At 46.9% G+C, this 16,572-nt stretch overlaps 1 protein-coding gene and 1 long non-coding RNA gene across 4 annotated transcripts in view; one reads left to right on the top strand and one right to left on the bottom strand.

Annotated features, from left to right (window-relative positions):
* The window catches only part of HMGCR (3-hydroxy-3-methylglutaryl-CoA reductase), a 30,067-nt gene extending 17,461 nt beyond the window's left edge, over nucleotides 1-12,606 (bottom strand). For both annotated transcript variants that reach the window (XM_029061851.2, XM_029061852.2), the window contains exons 1-4: nucleotides 12,571-12,606; nucleotides 3,640-3,826; nucleotides 3,059-3,173; nucleotides 62-149 (exon numbers count right to left, since the gene is read on the bottom strand). In XM_029061851.2, coding sequence (XP_028917684.1) covers nucleotides 62-149; nucleotides 3,059-3,173; nucleotides 3,640-3,804 — 368 coding nt within the window. In that variant the 5' untranslated portion in view covers nucleotides 3,805-3,826; nucleotides 12,571-12,606. The remainder of the gene's footprint in view (nucleotides 1-61; nucleotides 150-3,058; nucleotides 3,174-3,639; nucleotides 3,827-12,570) is intronic.
* A 1,711-nt stretch (nucleotides 12,607-14,317) lies between these two features.
* The window catches only part of LOC114810764, a 33,875-nt gene continuing 31,620 nt past the window's right edge, over nucleotides 14,318-16,572 (top strand). The window contains exon 1 of one of the 2 annotated variants that reach the window (XR_003758468.2): nucleotides 14,318-14,420. This is a non-coding gene — a long non-coding RNA (uncharacterized LOC114810764). Of the gene's footprint in view, nucleotides 14,425-16,572 lie in introns of both variants that reach the window. The other variant, XR_003758462.2, reaches the window with a different exon arrangement.

Raw genomic sequence — 16,572 nt, 5'->3', positions numbered from 1 at the left:
GGTCAATGTAAAGCAAATGGATTCACCATTTGGAAGCAGGCATAAGATTTAAAGTACTTACTTCAAGCCAGTCAGTTCTTTATCTAAAAAGTGAATGACTACTGTACTGAAGACAAAGCTTGAGAAGATTGTGAACAGGCCAGCAATACCTAAAATGACAAATACAAATTTGAAATTCTGCTCCTTTATTTCACAAGTACAAAAGCAGCGACATTTGGTCTTACTACCTTTTAATGGGAAAGAGAGTGATATTGCTATATGAATTTAGAGTAACGATTTGCAAGTAGTAATGAATATTTCTGACAAAGAATAAGGAAACGAGCAAGGAAAAATGACTGTAACTAACTTACGACTTAAGGACACTGGAAAGAGGGATAGTTTTTGTCCAAATCTATATGTAATTCAGGCCACGAGAAAAGACCAATTTGGCCTGAATCATTCAATTAATTCTGATCCTTCTTTCAACCAAAAGGTTAATATGGTGTTTTTTCCACTGGGATTAAAACGATTCTTTACAAACTCAAGCACAAACTGTTACTGAATGCAACATCTTGCTCATTTCTTTTATGAGAAATTATTCAATAGCTTTTTATGTATATCATTTAAATGTGGTTACAGAAAATTCAATTTTCTCCCAATATTACCAGGGTGTCAGCAATTTATTCATGAATTGAGCCACTTCACCAATGTGAGATTATTTTCTAATTTTCTTTTAACTTATTGTTAATAACCTCCCAACTCCTTCATTTTAATTTTACTGGTTTGAAATCTTTTTTTTTCAGGGTCACTGATTGATCCTAGTTTGAGATTAATTTTCTGAACATCAGTAGTTAAAATACTTTTTGGGGGGTAATTAAAATGAAATGAGGGGAAATCAACAGGGCTTCAGTGCTTGAAGTGAGGAAGGATGCCAGCCAGGAGGGCCTGAAAGCCCCCCCCAAATATTCAAGGGTTACACAGGCCTGCTGATCAGACACATTTTAGTAAATGGACAAACTGGGCATTCGCTGAGGGTTCGTTGCACACCGGCCTTTTTCCCTTTCCCCACAGCCACTAGACATGTCTCGTCAGCGATCCCTTTTTCCCCCCTTATGTTATTTGTTAAGATCTTACTATATACCAGGCACTTCTTCAACCTCCATCACCTCACCTACCTGGTTTAAAATACTCTCAAAACTACTAAGACCCATTTGCCTCCAACTGGCTTTACTGTGGATAAACCATCACACTCCCTTCTTTCTCTCACTAGAATGATACCCGAATCATCCCATTTCTTATATTCTCTCTCCCGTCCAGTATTTCTGGGCATCAATCATTTTTGCCCTTTGGGGTGCCTGGAGAAAAGAACGAGAGTGTTTTCCTACTACTTCCAACATTCTCAAAATTGATACACCCTGCAAAAATGATCCTGCCGTCTAACACCAACGTGGTCTAGCTAATAGACCGTGGGTCAGAGAGTCAAGACAGAGAGTCAAGACAACCTGGGTCCGGATCCCGGCTCTGCTGTGTGACCTTGAGCAAATCACATCTTCTCTGTGCCTCCGTTGCCTCATCTATAAAATGGGAATTAAGACTGCAAGCCCCATGTGGAACATGGGCTGTGACCAACCTGATTATCTTGTATCTACCTCAGGGCTTAGCACAAAACCTGGCACATAAGATAAAAAAACCCCAACAGAATCAAACCTAATGGTGGAGTTCTGTTCAAACTGATTTTAGGCCAGGAGAATGCCTCGAGTTCCTCTGCCTCTATATACTGAAAGGTCCGTGACGATTTCCTAAAAGTTCCTGCTCCAGCCCTGGAAGGGTATAAAAGATCACTGGCAGCAGCAGCAGCAGCAACAGAGAGAGGCCCCAGCCTCTCCTTTACCAATGGAGCTGAGGCCTGCAGCCTTGGAGAGAAGCTACCCGCCTTGGGTCTTTCCAATGGTCCCAGCACCACGAGGCCGTCTCAGCTTTTAGAATGTCGGGAAGGTCGTGGCTGTGGCCGTAAGACTGAGCCATGAGAAGTCTGAACCTCTACTCCTGTGGCCATAGGACCCTGATTGCTCTTTCTCTATTTATTACTCTCCCTGTCTTCTATTTTGCTTTTGTGACTTTACTGTCTCCTTTTTCCTTATGTGTCTGTTGCCAATTCCCTCTTCCCTCTCTATTCTTAGATTGTGAGACCTTGTAAAGGTAGGGACCATGTCGAATTCTCACTAATATATTTTTTCCCCAAGCCTGAGGATGGTGTTTAGGACACAGAAGTACTTAAATACTTTAACTACGACTAGGTAGTTTCACTGGGGATCCAACTTTTTAAATGATTAATTTTTCTATCCTTTAGAGATAAGATCACAGTTTTGCAAGGGGCTAAATTTTGTAAATAAGCAAACACCTGATTCAGAGGTTATCCAATCTTGTTCATGGTATTTATTGATCACTTTCCATGTGTCAAGCACTTTCCTAAGTGCTGAGGTAGATACAAGCTAATCAGGTTGGACACAGTCCATGTCCCACATGGGGCTCACAGTCTTACTCTTCATGGTCTTAATCCCTTAATCTTAATTGGGTCTTAATCCCCATTGTAGAGATGAGAGAACTGAGGCCCAGAGAAGTTAAGGGACTTTCCCCATGGTCACACAGCAAAGTTTTAAAATGATCACTCAAGATTAAGACATTCCACTCTCCCTTGGGAGCCTGTTTAATTGCTTTTAAATCTCCCTGAGGGCCAAGAAGTTCTTCCTTATATCCAATCTTCCTGTTTGTTTGGATCTCAGTGGAGATGGAGGACAATTTGTCTGTACCCTTCATCCACCGAAAGAAAATCAATTCCTCCCCTTTGTTTTCTCTTCTCTGGGTAAACCGACCCTAATGATTTTACCTTTCTTTGTAAAACCTATTTTCTCCTCTCTTTCATCATTTTCAATGCTCTTGGCTTTCTCCAGTTTCTCTATATGCTTTTTCATAAGCCACATGACTACGATAAAATGTGTACTATTATGCACCTCACTTTTTAACAAAAACTGTAATGATATGATATTAAGTAAAGAACACTTCATTTAGACAACCTTACCCAAGATATATTTTGATCCAAGCTGTCGTAGATTCTGGAACTGGAAGTAAATGTAAAGGATTGCTATGCAACGTGTGATGGTCAGGATTATGATATCGCTACTCAAAACATCCTCCTGGTGGTAGAGGAAAGGAACAGATATTAAAACGTTTTAATGAACAAACGATTTTCATTATCACACTTCTGAATTACAAACAAGGGTCAAAACACTGACTCTCTATTTCATTAATTCTCAATGGGTCTGAATGGAACTCGGTTTGAAGTCTACAATCTGATTCCATCAGTTACATCATTACGGTGAGCCAGTGACTTCTCCTCCTTAAATATCTATAAGAGGCGGCATCAACACCCTTCAAGAAAATGGGAGGAATATTCCTTCTTTCCTTATATTTGCACAAGTCTTATCTTCACCATCACCGCCCCCTCCTTTAAATGTCATATATTTCTACAGCTTTAGCCAAATCTTAAGGTCCTAATACCTTTATGCACAGTATTAAAATCCTGATTTTAAAAAGTCAGGTCTAAACACTTATAGGCTTTTTACAAAGTTGAAAAATCCTTATCGCACTCATCTAACTTACCTCTTCAAGCTTCGGACATTCGTAATTCCAGCCACATATCTTATCGTTACCAGTGAACATGTTCATAGACATCATACAGATGGTAAATGTTACGGTCCCCACGATGACTTCCCAAGGATGGGATGCCACAAAGAGGCCATGCATCCGGAACAGTCTGGACAACATTTTGGGCCCTGGATCTCTTGTCCTAGAAGACAGACCAAATAAGAACCCTCAGTTCAAAACACTATTGGGAAAAAAAAGGGAGATTTCAAAAAAGTACTTTATGTTCCTTAAGGGCTGGGTTCTCTTTTCTGACTTTGCTCTGCATTCCTCATCAGGTCAGGCACCTGCAGACCCCTGAATACTAACTGATAATGCTCCTTTAGGGAACAGAAAGACACAGATTTATTTTACCCAACTTGATCAATAGCAGCCATTTTTTTAATACAGTGCAAATTGAGCTGTGGAAGAGTAACTGTATTTGAAACATGCTAACCTTCCCCAAAGCAGTGAAAATTCAGAGCCTGTCTGCTGACTTCACCCTTTTGATCCTGCAAGTAAGAACGGGGCAAACAATGAGGTGAGCTGCTAAAACAGTAAGGGCTAACACAACCAGCTCTCTGACAGAAATACTTCTCCTCTGCAGGCTAATATTGGTGATTATTCATTCAGGCAATCAATGCCATTTATTGAGTGCTTACTGAGTGCAGAGCACTGTATTTATATTAATGTCCAGACTAGGATCTTGTTGTGGGCAGGGAACATGTCTACCAACTCTGTTATATACTATCCTCCCAAGCGCTTAGTAAGTACGCTGCCCACAATAAGCACTCGGTAAATACAATAACAAGGTAGATAAGTTCCCTGCCCACAAGAAGCAGGAGAGGAGGAGACTGCGACATTAATAAGTAAATAAATTACTTATAATAAAAATAATTACGGATATGTACGTAAGTGCTGTGAAGCTGACGGGGGGATGAATATCAAATGCTTTTACTTTCACCCTGACTGGACAGTTTCAGGTGAGGGCACAAAAGAAGAAGATTTCGGTCCTAGGCTCTCTCTATACCTGCCGCACTAAAAAAAAAAAAAAAGTAGCAGGAATGGTATTATTTGTTCAGCACACAGTGGCTGCCTAAGCAGGCACAGTTCCTGCCCATCGCTGATTTGCAATCTAAGAGGGGTAGGGAGCACAGGTACCTTATCCCCTATTTACAGATGAGGACACAGAGAGGTTAAGTGATTCACCCATGTTCACTCTGCAGGTCAGTGGCAGAACCAGAACCCAGAGCTCCTCATCCAGTCCCAAGTTCTTTCAATCAGGTCCTGCCACTTTATTGGAGACTCATCATAATAAAAGGTTTTTTAAAAAATCATTTTTATATTAACTCATGAGGAGCAGTAGACAACTGTGGTTTCAAAAATGATGTAAATAAATGCTCCAATTAATATCTTGTTTGTCTTGTAGGTTACCAGTTAGTTCATTCAGGATGGAGTCTGGGCTATGCATTTAAAGACAAACAGTAGGTTAGGGAAAGAACGTGATGAAAAGAGATCGGGCAAGTCTTCGGGAACCCAAATAGCTGGAAACGTTCGAAAAAGCATCTAGGGGCCTAGAGTATCACCTGCATCTTTTACATCCAGTTCAGAACCAAAGTGAGAAAACATTTCAGAGTCAAAAGTACCACTGAATATTATTACCAACCCCCCACCTGAAAATGTCAATATGAGCCTCAAAACTGCCAACTGTTTCAAAAAATTTGACTGTTTAAATACTATGCTATTAACTGCTTTCTATGAAGATACAAGGACAGTGCAAAACCAACCTGAGGGCACACGCCAGCGAAACCAGAATACATTACATTTTTCTGGACTTTTTGGTAGGAATTCCGTGGATCAGACTCTATGTACAATCTACATATTTCTAAACACTGTTTTCTAAAATATGTTTCCAATATCCTGGCTGAAGAGGCGAAGGATGTACCCCTAGTAAGCAGGGCAAGGTAGGTAGAGTCTGGATTTTAAGAATTTAAAAGCAGCGTGGCCTACTGGAAAGAGCACAGGCCTGTGAGTCACAGGACCTGAGTTCTAATCCCGGCTCTGTGACTTGCCTGCTGTATGTCCTTGGGCAACTCATTTGTCTATGCTTCAGTTTCCTCATCTCTAAAATAAAATTCAATACTTTTGAAGCAGCGTGGCTCAGTGGAACGAGCATGGGCTTGGGAGTCAGAGGTCACGGATTCATATCCCGGCTCTGCCACTTGTCAGCTGTGTGACTGTGGGCAAGTCACTTAACTTCTCTGGGCCTTGGTTCCCTCATCTATAAAATGGGGATGAAGACTGTGAGCCTCACTTAGGACATCCTGATTACCCTGTGTCTACCCCAGCGCTCAGAACAGTGCTCTGCACACAGTAAACGCTTAACAAATACCAACATTATTATTATTATTATCACTTATTCTGCTTCCTGCTCCTACCTCCTCCAGTCTGTAAATTCGGTAGCAGCAGGGAACATGCCTGCAAATCCTGTTGGACTGAACTCTCCCAAGTGCTTAGTACAGTGCTCCGCACATAAGCGACCACTGATTGATCGATACTTAGACTACGGTAGGGGGACGGTGTCCGACCTGATAAACTTTGTTACCCCAGAGCTTAGTACAGTGCTTTCAATGAATCATATTTATTGATGCTTTATTCTGGGGCTTATTTATGATGATTTATTTATGTGCTCTGCACACATTAAGTGCTTGATACCACAATTATTTTTATGAAGCAGTGTGATCTACTGGAAAGAGCACAGGCATGGGAGGCAGAGGACCTCGATTAGAAACCCAGATCTGCTTCGCGTCTGCTGCGTGACCTTGGGCAAATCACTTAACTTCTCTATATCTCAGTTCCCTCATCTGTACAATAGGGATTCATTACCTGTTCTCCCTCCTACTTAGATCGTTAGCCCCATGGGGGACTTGATTATCTTGTATCTCTACCTCAGAACTTAATACAGTGCTTGAAAACACAGCAAGCGCTTAACAAATGCCTTAATTATTATTATTATATTTTAGCCCCTGGATCTCTTTAGGAGAAAGGATGTGCAGCATGGCATTTGAAGCAGACCACATTTCCAGGTTGAACTCTAATCTCTAAAGCGTATAAATCAAGTTTGCTTCCTGTTGTAGGCAAGAGTATGATGTAATCTCCTGTCATTTTGCCTGAAGCAGCACGCTGTGTAGATGAACAAAACAGAATCTGGTTTTGAAGTTGGTGGATCAATAATTTCTAACGCTACCAACTTGATCCAATCACTTGCCCTACCCCAATGACTACTGCATCTGCCTCCTCGCCGATTTCCTTGCCTCTTCTCTCTCCCCACTCGGGTCCATATCTCACCCTCCTTCCTGGATCATTTTCCCAAAAAACTGCTACTCCGCACATCTCCCCCCTTCTCCCAAACCCCCAACGTTGCCAAACCATCTCCAGAGCAAACCAACACTTATCGACTTTAAGGCACTCAACCAGCTTTTCCCCCTTCCACTACACCCAGCCCTGACACTTCTCTCCTCTACCATCAACCTCCCTGGGACTTTGATCTCGTCTCTCTTGCTGCCGACCTCTTGTCTAGCTCCTCCCTCTCTCCCCCTTCACAGTCAACAGATCACCACTCTCCCCATCTTCAAGGTCCTATTAAAATCAGATTTCCTCCAAGAAACCTTCCCTGACTAACCTCTCACTTCCTCTCACCCTATCCGCCCTCCCATCCGTGTCACCTATAAATTTGGGCTCGTATCCCTTACGCATTTTGATACTTGCCCCGTCCCAGTCCCACAACACAAATATACCCATGCTTATACTCTGCCACTTCCCCAACCTGCAGTTTACCAAGTAAATAGTAAAGATCCTTGAAGGCAAGGATCGTGTCTACCAACTCTATTGTACTGTACTCTCCCAAGCTCTTAGTCCAGAACTCTGCAAACAGAAAACGCCCACTCGGGCCCATTGACTGATTCTAGGCCTCAAATAGCGTCATCTTAAACAAGAATGGGACCCATCTCGGCTTATTTAGAGCTAGTGAAAGCTGGATACAGGAATCGTGTTTGATTACAAAAGAGGAAGACAATACTCCCACATTATAGACGCGGCACGGCCTACTGGAAAAAGCACGGACCTGAGAGTCAGGAGATCTCAATTCTAATCTTCTGACACTTGCCTGCTGTGTGACCTTGGGCAAGTCACAACCTCCCGGGGCCTCAATTTCCTCACTTGCAAAAAGTGGACTAAATTCCTGTTCTCCCTCCCCTCAGACTCTGAGCTTCCTGTGGGACTGGGACTGTGCCCATCTGCCTATACTGTATCTACCCCAGTGCTCAGTTCAGTGTTTGGCACAAAAGTGTTTAACAGGTAACGCATCGTTATTATCAGTAGGCAGTTCACGGCTTACTTCTCCCATAGCCTTTCATTGATATCGGTCAATCTGGAAACATTGTTCATTCAAGGCCATTATATCTTAAACAATGGGGCATTTAGGGAAAAAAGTACGGGGAAGATATGTCTTTAAGCAGCCATCCCCAAAAAGTTTACGGGACCCTGCCCACCCTGACGGTGCAAATTGAGTAATCAAGTTTTATATCCGGGCGGTCAAAGGTGCCACTATTACAATTAATATGAAACCACCTCGTTTTTATTCAACTCTTAATTCTCATGAGCAATTTCCATCTGTTCTGAGTGACTCCCATTTTTCGGCTGTTAATCCACACACTCACATGCCTGTCCCGCTCTCATTAAGATGCCTACCAATTACACGGCAAGCATCAGCCGACCGCAGAACAGGCTGAGGGAACCTGAAAATTCAATAGGCTGTAACTGCTTTGGTTATTCGGGATGGTAGAGGCCGGCCCGGTAGGCCGCAAACACAAGATCGATCCTTTCCATCTGCACAATCGGTCCAACACGAGATCGATCTTTCCATTTGGAAAACCGGACCTTCCGGCGTGGGTTGCGGCAGTGCCCTAACTGCGGGAGAAATTAGCAGCCTCAAACACTTTACACCCCGCACAATTTCATACTGCGAAGAGGGTGTACCTGGGGGATGCGGGAAGCTACCCCACAGTCATCAGCTTACTTCATTCATTCATTCATATTTATGAGCGCCCACTCTGGGCAAAGCACTGTAATAATAATAATAATGTTGGTATTTAAGGGCTTACTATGTGCCAAGCACTGTTCTAAGTGCTGGGGTAGATACATGGTCATGAGGTTGTCTCACATGAGCCTCACAGTTAATCACCATTTTACAGATGAGGTAACTGAGGCACAGAGAAGTGAAGTCACCTGCCCACAGTCACACAGCCGACAAGTGGCAGAGCCAGGATTCGAACTCATGACCTCTGACTCCCAAGCCCGTGCTCTTTCCACTGAGGTCGTGGGTTCTAACTCCGGCTCCGCCACTTGTCAGCTGTGTGACTTGGGGCATGTCGCTTCTCTGAGCCTCAGTGGCCTCATCTGGAAAACGGGGATTAAGACTGTGATTAAGACCTGTTTACCTTGTATCTACCCAGCGCTTAAGACGGTGCTTGGCACATAGTAAACGCTTAAACCGAAACCAGAATTATTAAATTATTATTATTATTATTAAATGGGGGGGGGGGTCGGAGGGAGATGAGAGCCCCCCTTCTGGATGTCTGCAAGCCGCAGAGGCCTGAGCAACCTCCCGCAGCTCCCACGCTCGGGCATCCTTGAGCCTGTCACCTCGTTGTGGCCCCAGAGGGTCTCCCTTTATTGCTGTGCTTTCCCAACCGCTCAGCACAGCGCTCCGCACCGACGCCCCCTGCAACGACCGCCTGGTCTTGGGTGACCTTGGCTGAGTCGTTTCGCTTCTCTGGGCCTCTCTCATCTGTCGAACGGGGACTGAGATGATGTGGGTGGGCCCCACCGCCATCACAGTTAGTATGGCATTTCTTAAACGCTTAGTCCGGGCCAGGCCCCCTCCTAAGCGCTGGGGGGGAAACAAGCATATGGGGCTGGACGCGGCCCCTGCCCTCGCTGTCTTAATCCCCATTTTCCAGATGAGGCAACTGAGGCCCGGAGACGTGAAAGGGCTTGCCCAAGGCCACACGGTGGACCACGTGCGGAGCCGGGGCGTGAGGAAACCTTATTACCGTGGTTTGGTGGAAACAGCCCGGGCTGGGGAGTCCGAGGTCATGGGTTCTAATCCCGGCTCCGCCGCTTGCCAGCTGTGTGACTTTGGGCAAGTCACTTCACTTCTCTGTGCCTCAGTTCCCTCATCTGTCAAATAGGGATTAAAACTGTGAGCCCCACGTTGGACAAGCCGATGACCTTGTATCCCCCAGCAATAAGAACTGTGCTTTGCACATAGTAAGCGCTTAACAAATACCGCCATTATTACCCGTTCGTTCAATCGTATTTATGGAGCGCTCGCTACGTGCGGCGCCCTGGACTATGCGCTTGTTACAGTGCTCTGCACATTCATTCACTCGATAGTATTTATTGAGCGCTGACTATGTGCAGAGCACTGGGCTAAGCGCTTGGAATATACAATTCGGCAACAGATAGAGACCATCCCTGCCCAATGACGGGCTCGCAGTCTAATCGGGGGAGCCTGACGGACAAAAACAAAAGACATCATCATCACGATAAATAGAATCAACATAGTGAGCGCTCAACCAACACTACTGAATGAATGTCCAATTCCCCCAAATCCAGGCCGGCGCTTAGAACAGTGGTTGGCCCGGACATAATAAGTGCTTGGCCGAATCCCATTATTATTACGACGACGAAGGAGAAGGAGGCAGCCCGTGCATGGGGAGGGTGGCGCCGGGGCACCCGGATGAGGCGACTGGAAGGCCAAAGAGACCGCTACCGATCGAAGGGTCGATGGGGGGGTGGGGAGGGGTGACTGTGGGCAAGTCACTTCACTTCTCTGTGCCTCAGTTACCTCATCTGTCAAATGGGGATCATAATAATAATCATAACGAGGGTATTTGTTAAGCGCTTACTATGTGCAGAGCACTGTTCTAAGATACAGGGTCATCGGGTTGCCCCACATGAGGCTCAGTCTTAATCCCCGTTTTCCAGATGAGGGCACTGAGGCCCAGAGAAGTGAAGTGACTTTCATTCAGTCGTATTCACTGAGCGCTGACAAGGTGCAGAGCACTCTACTAAGCGTTTGGAATGGACAATTCGGCCACAGAGAGAGACCAGCCCTGCCCAATGATGGGTTCCGGGCAACCCCCGTTTTCATTCATTCATTCAATAGTATTTATTGAGCGCTGACTAGGTGCAGAGCACTGTACTAAGCTCTTGGAATGGCCCATTCGGCCACACAGAGAGACCAACCCTGCTCACTGACAGACGTGTGGCAGAGCCGGGATTCATTCAATAGTATTTATTGAGCGCTTACTATGTGCAGAGCACTGGACTAAGCGCTTGGAATGGACAAATCGATAACAGATAGAGACCATCCCTGCCCAGGGACAGGCTCACAGTCTAAAAGGGGGGAGACAGACGGACACAAACAATAGCAATAAATAGAATCAAGGGGATGGACATCTCATTAAAACAATAGCAATAAAAAGAATCAAGGGGATGTAGAGAAGCAGCGTGGCTCAGTGGAAAGAGCCCGGGCTTGGGAGTCAGAGGTCATGGGTTCAAATCCCGGCTCTGCCCCTTGTCAGCTGTGTGACTGTGGGCAAGTCACTTCACTTCCCTGTGCCTCAGTTACCTCATCTGTAAAATGGGGATTAACTGGGAGCCTCATGTGGGACAACCTGATGACCCTGTATCTCCCCCAGCGCTTAGAACAGTGCTCTGCACATAGCAAGCGCTTAACCAATACCAACATTATTATTATATCTCAGTAAAACAATAGCAATAAATAGAATCAAGGGGATGTACATCTAATTAACAAAATAAATAGGGTAATAAAAATATAGACAAATGAGCAGATGAGCACAGTGCTGAGGGGAAGGGAAAGGAGCAGAGGGACAAGGGGGGGGAAAGGAGTTTAGCTGGAGGGAGGTGAAGGGGGAGCAGAGGGAAAAGGGGAAGCTTCTGGATTGGAACCCACGACCTCTGGCTTGCCACGAAGCCAGGCAGACGGGGAGCCTCTCGGGGGGCCACCTGGTGAGCCTGTATGTGTAGAGCAGCGCTGTGCACAGAGGAAGCGCTTGACAAATATCAACCTTATTATGGAAGAACACTGGTATTTGTCAGGCGCTTCCTCTGTGCAGAGCACTGTTCTAAGCGCTGGGGGAGATCCAGGGTCATCCGGTCGTCCTACCAGTTAAATCCCCATTTTCCAGATGAGGTCTCTGAGGCCCAGAGAAGAATAACAATAATGTTGGTATTTGTCAAGCGCTTCCTATGTGCAGAGCACTGTTCTAAGCGCTGGGGGAGATCCCGGGTCATCCGGTCGTCCTACCAGTTAAATCCCCATTTTCCAGATGAGGCCACTGAGGCCCAGAGAGTAATAATAATAATGTTGGTATTTGTTAAGCGCTTCCTATGTGCAGAGCACTATTCTAAGCGCTGGGGGAGATCCAGGGTCATCCGGTCGTCCTACCAGTTAATGCCTATTTTCCAGATGAGGTCTCTGAGGCCCAGAGAAGAATAACAATAATGTCGGTATTTGTTGAGCGCTTCCTATGTGCAGAGCGCTGTTCTAAGCGCTGGGGGAGATCCCGGGTCATCCGGTCGTCCTACCAGTTAATCCCCATTTTCCAGATGAGGCCACCGAGGCCCAGCCAAGTGCCTTGCCCACGGTCACCCAGGGGCGGAGGCGGGATTCGAACCCACGACCTCTGACTCCGGGCTCTGCCCACGGAGCCCCGCGGCTTCCCGGGAGGCCTGAAGGGCGCGGAAGGTGACCTCGGGGCGGCGGTGTGGGGCGGTGGGCGTCCCTCCCCGCTGGCCCCGTCCCCCGGTGCGGGTGCTCACCTGTCCGGCGGTGTACTGAGCGCCTCCTTCCCTCCCCGGCCCGGGCCGCAGCCTGCCGGCTCCGCCGCCGCCCCGACTCCCGGCCTTTCAACCCAGCCCCCCCCCTCCCCGCTTCCGCCCCGCCGGCCGCCGCCTCGGCCAATCAGAGACGATGGTCCGATGGGCCGACCAATCGGCGGGCCGCCTCCCGCCCGGGCGGCGTGACGTCACCAACCGTCGCCCTAACAACCGGCCCCCGGCCGCCGCCGACCGCACCATCTCTCACCACGGCCCGCCGCCCAATGGGAAGCCGAGGCCCCCGAGCCGCCGGCGTCCATTGGTCGGGGCGCTCGTCCGGGGAGAGACGCCGACGCCCATTGGCCGGGGCGCTCGTCCGGGGAGAGACGCCAGCGCCCATTGGTCGGGGCCCTCGTCCGGGGAGAGACGCCGGCGCCCATTGGTCGGGACGCTCGTCCGGGGAGAGAGGCCGCCGAAGCGCCCTGCGGGGGGGGGGGGCGGAGGACGTTTGGTTCGATTGGGTCTTTATTGTTGATCAAATAATAATAATAATAATGTTGGTATTTGTTAAGCGTTTACTATGTTTACTTTTTCAAGCTCTGGGGGAGATCATAATAATAACAATGATAATGTTGGTATTTGTTAAGTGCTTCCTAGGTGCAGGACACTGTTCTAAGCGCTGGGGAGATAGTAATAATAATGTTGCTATTTGTTAAGCGCTTCCTATGTGCAGAGCACTGTTCTAAGCGCTGGGGGAGACACAGGGGAATCAGGTTGTCCCACGTGGGGCTCACAGTCTTAATCCCCATTTTACAGATGAGGGAACTGAGGCACAGAGAAGTGAAGTGACTTGCCCACAGTCACACAGCAGACAAGTGGCAGAGCTGGGATTCGAACTCATGAGCCCTCACTCCAAAGCCCGTGTTCTTTCCACTGAGCCACGCTGCTTAATAATGTTGGTGTTTGTTAAGTGCTTCCTATGTGCAGAGGACTGTTCTAAGCTCTGGGAGAGATGATAGTAATGTTGGTATTTGTTAAGCGATTCCTCTGTGCCAAACACTGTTCTAAGCTCTGGGTGAGATAATAAGAATAATGTTGGTATTTGTTAAGCGCTTCCTATGTGCAGAGCACTGTTCCAAGCGCTGGGGGAGATACAGGGTCATCAGGTTGTCCCTCGTGGGGCTCCCAGTCTTAATCCTCGGCCACTTGTCTGCTGCGTGACCTTGGGGAAGTCACTTAACGTCTCTGTGCCTCAGTTACCTCATCTGGAAAATGGGGATTAAAAGTGTGAGCCCCATGCGGGACAACCTGATGCCCCTGTATCTACCCCAGTGCTTAGAACAGTGCTGGCGCATAGTCAGTGCTTAACAAATACCAATATTATTATTATTAATCTGCATTTTACAGATGAGGTAACTGAAGCACATTGAAGTGAAGTGGCTTGCCCATGGTCAGGAGTCACGACAGAAGCAACGTGGCTCAGTGGAAAGAACACGGGCTTGGGAGGCAGAGATCATGGGTTCGAATCCTAGCTTCTCCACTTGTCAGCTGTGTGACTGTGGGCAAGTCACTTCACTTCTCTGTGCCTCAGTTACCTCATCTGTAAAATGGGGATGAAGACTGTGAGCCTCACGTGGGACAACCTGATTACCCTGTATCTATCCCAGCGCTTTTAACAGTGCTCTGCACATAGTAAGCGCTAAACAGATACCAACATTATTATCATTATTATTATCAGAACCCATGTCCTCTGACTCCCAAGCCCGTGCTCTTTCCTTTAAGCCACGCTGCTCCGCCCTGGACCACCTCGGGACGGACCGGACTAACTGCAACATTGCCACCTCACAGGATGTGTGAGTACGTGTGTTGAGGGGACAGGATTTAGAAGATACTAACCTTCAAGGACTGGGTCCGACAGGAAGCAATGCACGCTTCGTTTCCATTCAGTCTCCAAACACTCTCCCCGCTGGCTTCCCCTCCGTCTCCTGTTTCGACTTCTGTGTCTACCCAAGTTGCTGTTAATATAATTGTGGTGTTGGTTAAGCGTTTCGTACGTACCGAACAATGTACTAAGCATTAGAGTAGATAGAAGATAATCAGGTCAGGCACAGTCACGGTAATAACTTTGGCATTTGTTGGGCGCTTTCTACTTGCCTGGAACTTTTCTAAGCACTGGGGTGGTTACGAACAAATCCGGTTGGACGTGGGGTCCGTGGGGCTCACAATCGTAATCCCCATTTTACAGATGAGGTAAACTCACAAACTTAATCCCCGTTTTACAGATGAGGTAACTGACGCACAGAGAGGTTAAGTGCCCTGCCCAAGGTCACCCAACAGACACGTGGTGGAGACGGAATTAGAACCCAGATCCTTCTGACTAGGCCATGCTCCTTATCATTCTACCAGCCGTGGGAGGTGGAGGTGAGAAGAAAGAGTTGGAGGTAAAGGAGGGTAGGAGTTTGACCAAGCCTTGGGTGGTAACCAAGAGAAGCAAGACCTAGTTTGCTATTTCTGTCTCCGAGGAAAATTCCACCAAGGTGGAAGAAAAGTGGAATTTAAACCTACTTATAATAATAATAATAATAATGTTGGTATTTGTTAAGCGCTTACTATGTGCAGAGCACTGTTCTAAGCGCTGGGGTAGACACAGGGGAATCAGGTTGTCCCACGTGGGGCTCACAGTCTTCATTCTCATTTTACAGATGAGATAACAGGCACAGAGAAGTGAAGTGACTTGCCCACAGTCACACAGCTGACAAGTGGCAGAGCTAGGATTCGAACCCATGGCCCCTGACTCCAAAGCCTGTGCTCTTTCCACTGAGCCACGCTGCTTCTCCTACACAGTGAGGTCATATAATCACTGCTTCTGCTGCTCTTTTTATTCATTCTTTCATTCATTCGGTGGTATTTATTGAGCGCTTACTGCATGCAAAGCACTGTGCTAACTGCTTGGGAGAGAACAATAGAACAGTAAACAGACACGTGCCCTGCCCACAAGGAGCTTACGGTCTAGAGGGTCTAGACTGTCCTCTCCTGGTTCTCCTCCTAGCTCTCTGATCTCTCCTTCTCCCTCTCTTTCATGGGCCCTTCCTCTACCTCCCACCCTCTCACTGTGGAAGTCTTTCAAGGCTCAGTTCTGGACCCCCTTCTATCTGCCATGTACACCCACTCGCTTGGAAAACTCATTCCCTCCCATGGATCCTTCATGGATGATTCCCCAATCTACCTCTCCGGCCATCTCACATTTCCTCCTGCCTTCAGCACATCTCTATTTGGATGACCCCCGTCACCTCAAACTGAACCTGTCCAACAATCAAGCAGATCAATCAACAGTATTTCGTGAGCGCTTACTGTCTGCAGAGCACTATACTAAACACACGGGAGAGTACAGTACAGAGTTGGCAGACACATTCCCCGTCCACAGCGGGCTCACCGTCTAGAGGGAGACAGACGTTAATATATCCTTACCTCATCCCTCCGATTCAACCCACATATTCAATCTGTCACCAAATCCTGTTGGCTCTACCTTTGCGACATTGATACGATCCACCTTTTCCCCTCCATCCAAACTGCTGATCCACAGCACTCAGCCTCCCCTACCTGGACTATTGCATCACTCTGCTGCCCAGATCGTTTTCCTAAAAACAAACCATTCAGTCCAGCTGTGAGCCCCACGTGAGACAGAGTCCGTGGCCAACCTGATTTGTTTGTATCTAGCCCAGAGCTTAATTCAGTGCCTGGTGCTTAATACAGTAAGCGCTTAACAAATACCATAATTATTGTTGTTATTATTATTAATAATAATAATAAATGTCCCCACTCCTCAAGAATCTCCAGTGGTTGCCCATCCACTTCCACATCAAACAGAAACTCTATACTGTCAGTTTTAAACCAGTCAACTCTCCCCGACCACTTTACCTTGCTGAATTCATATTACAGTTCAGCCCACATGCTTCGCTCCTCTAACACCAACCTACTCAACAAACCTCAATCTCACCTATCTTG

Source organism: Ornithorhynchus anatinus, chromosome 1 (genome assembly GCF_004115215.2).
Source record: "Ornithorhynchus anatinus isolate Pmale09 chromosome 1, mOrnAna1.pri.v4, whole genome shotgun sequence".
Taxonomy (NCBI): Eukaryota; Metazoa; Chordata; class Mammalia; order Monotremata; family Ornithorhynchidae; genus Ornithorhynchus; species Ornithorhynchus anatinus.
The sequence above is the reverse complement of the archived record's forward strand: the minus strand, read 5'-3'. Positions and strand labels throughout refer to the sequence as shown.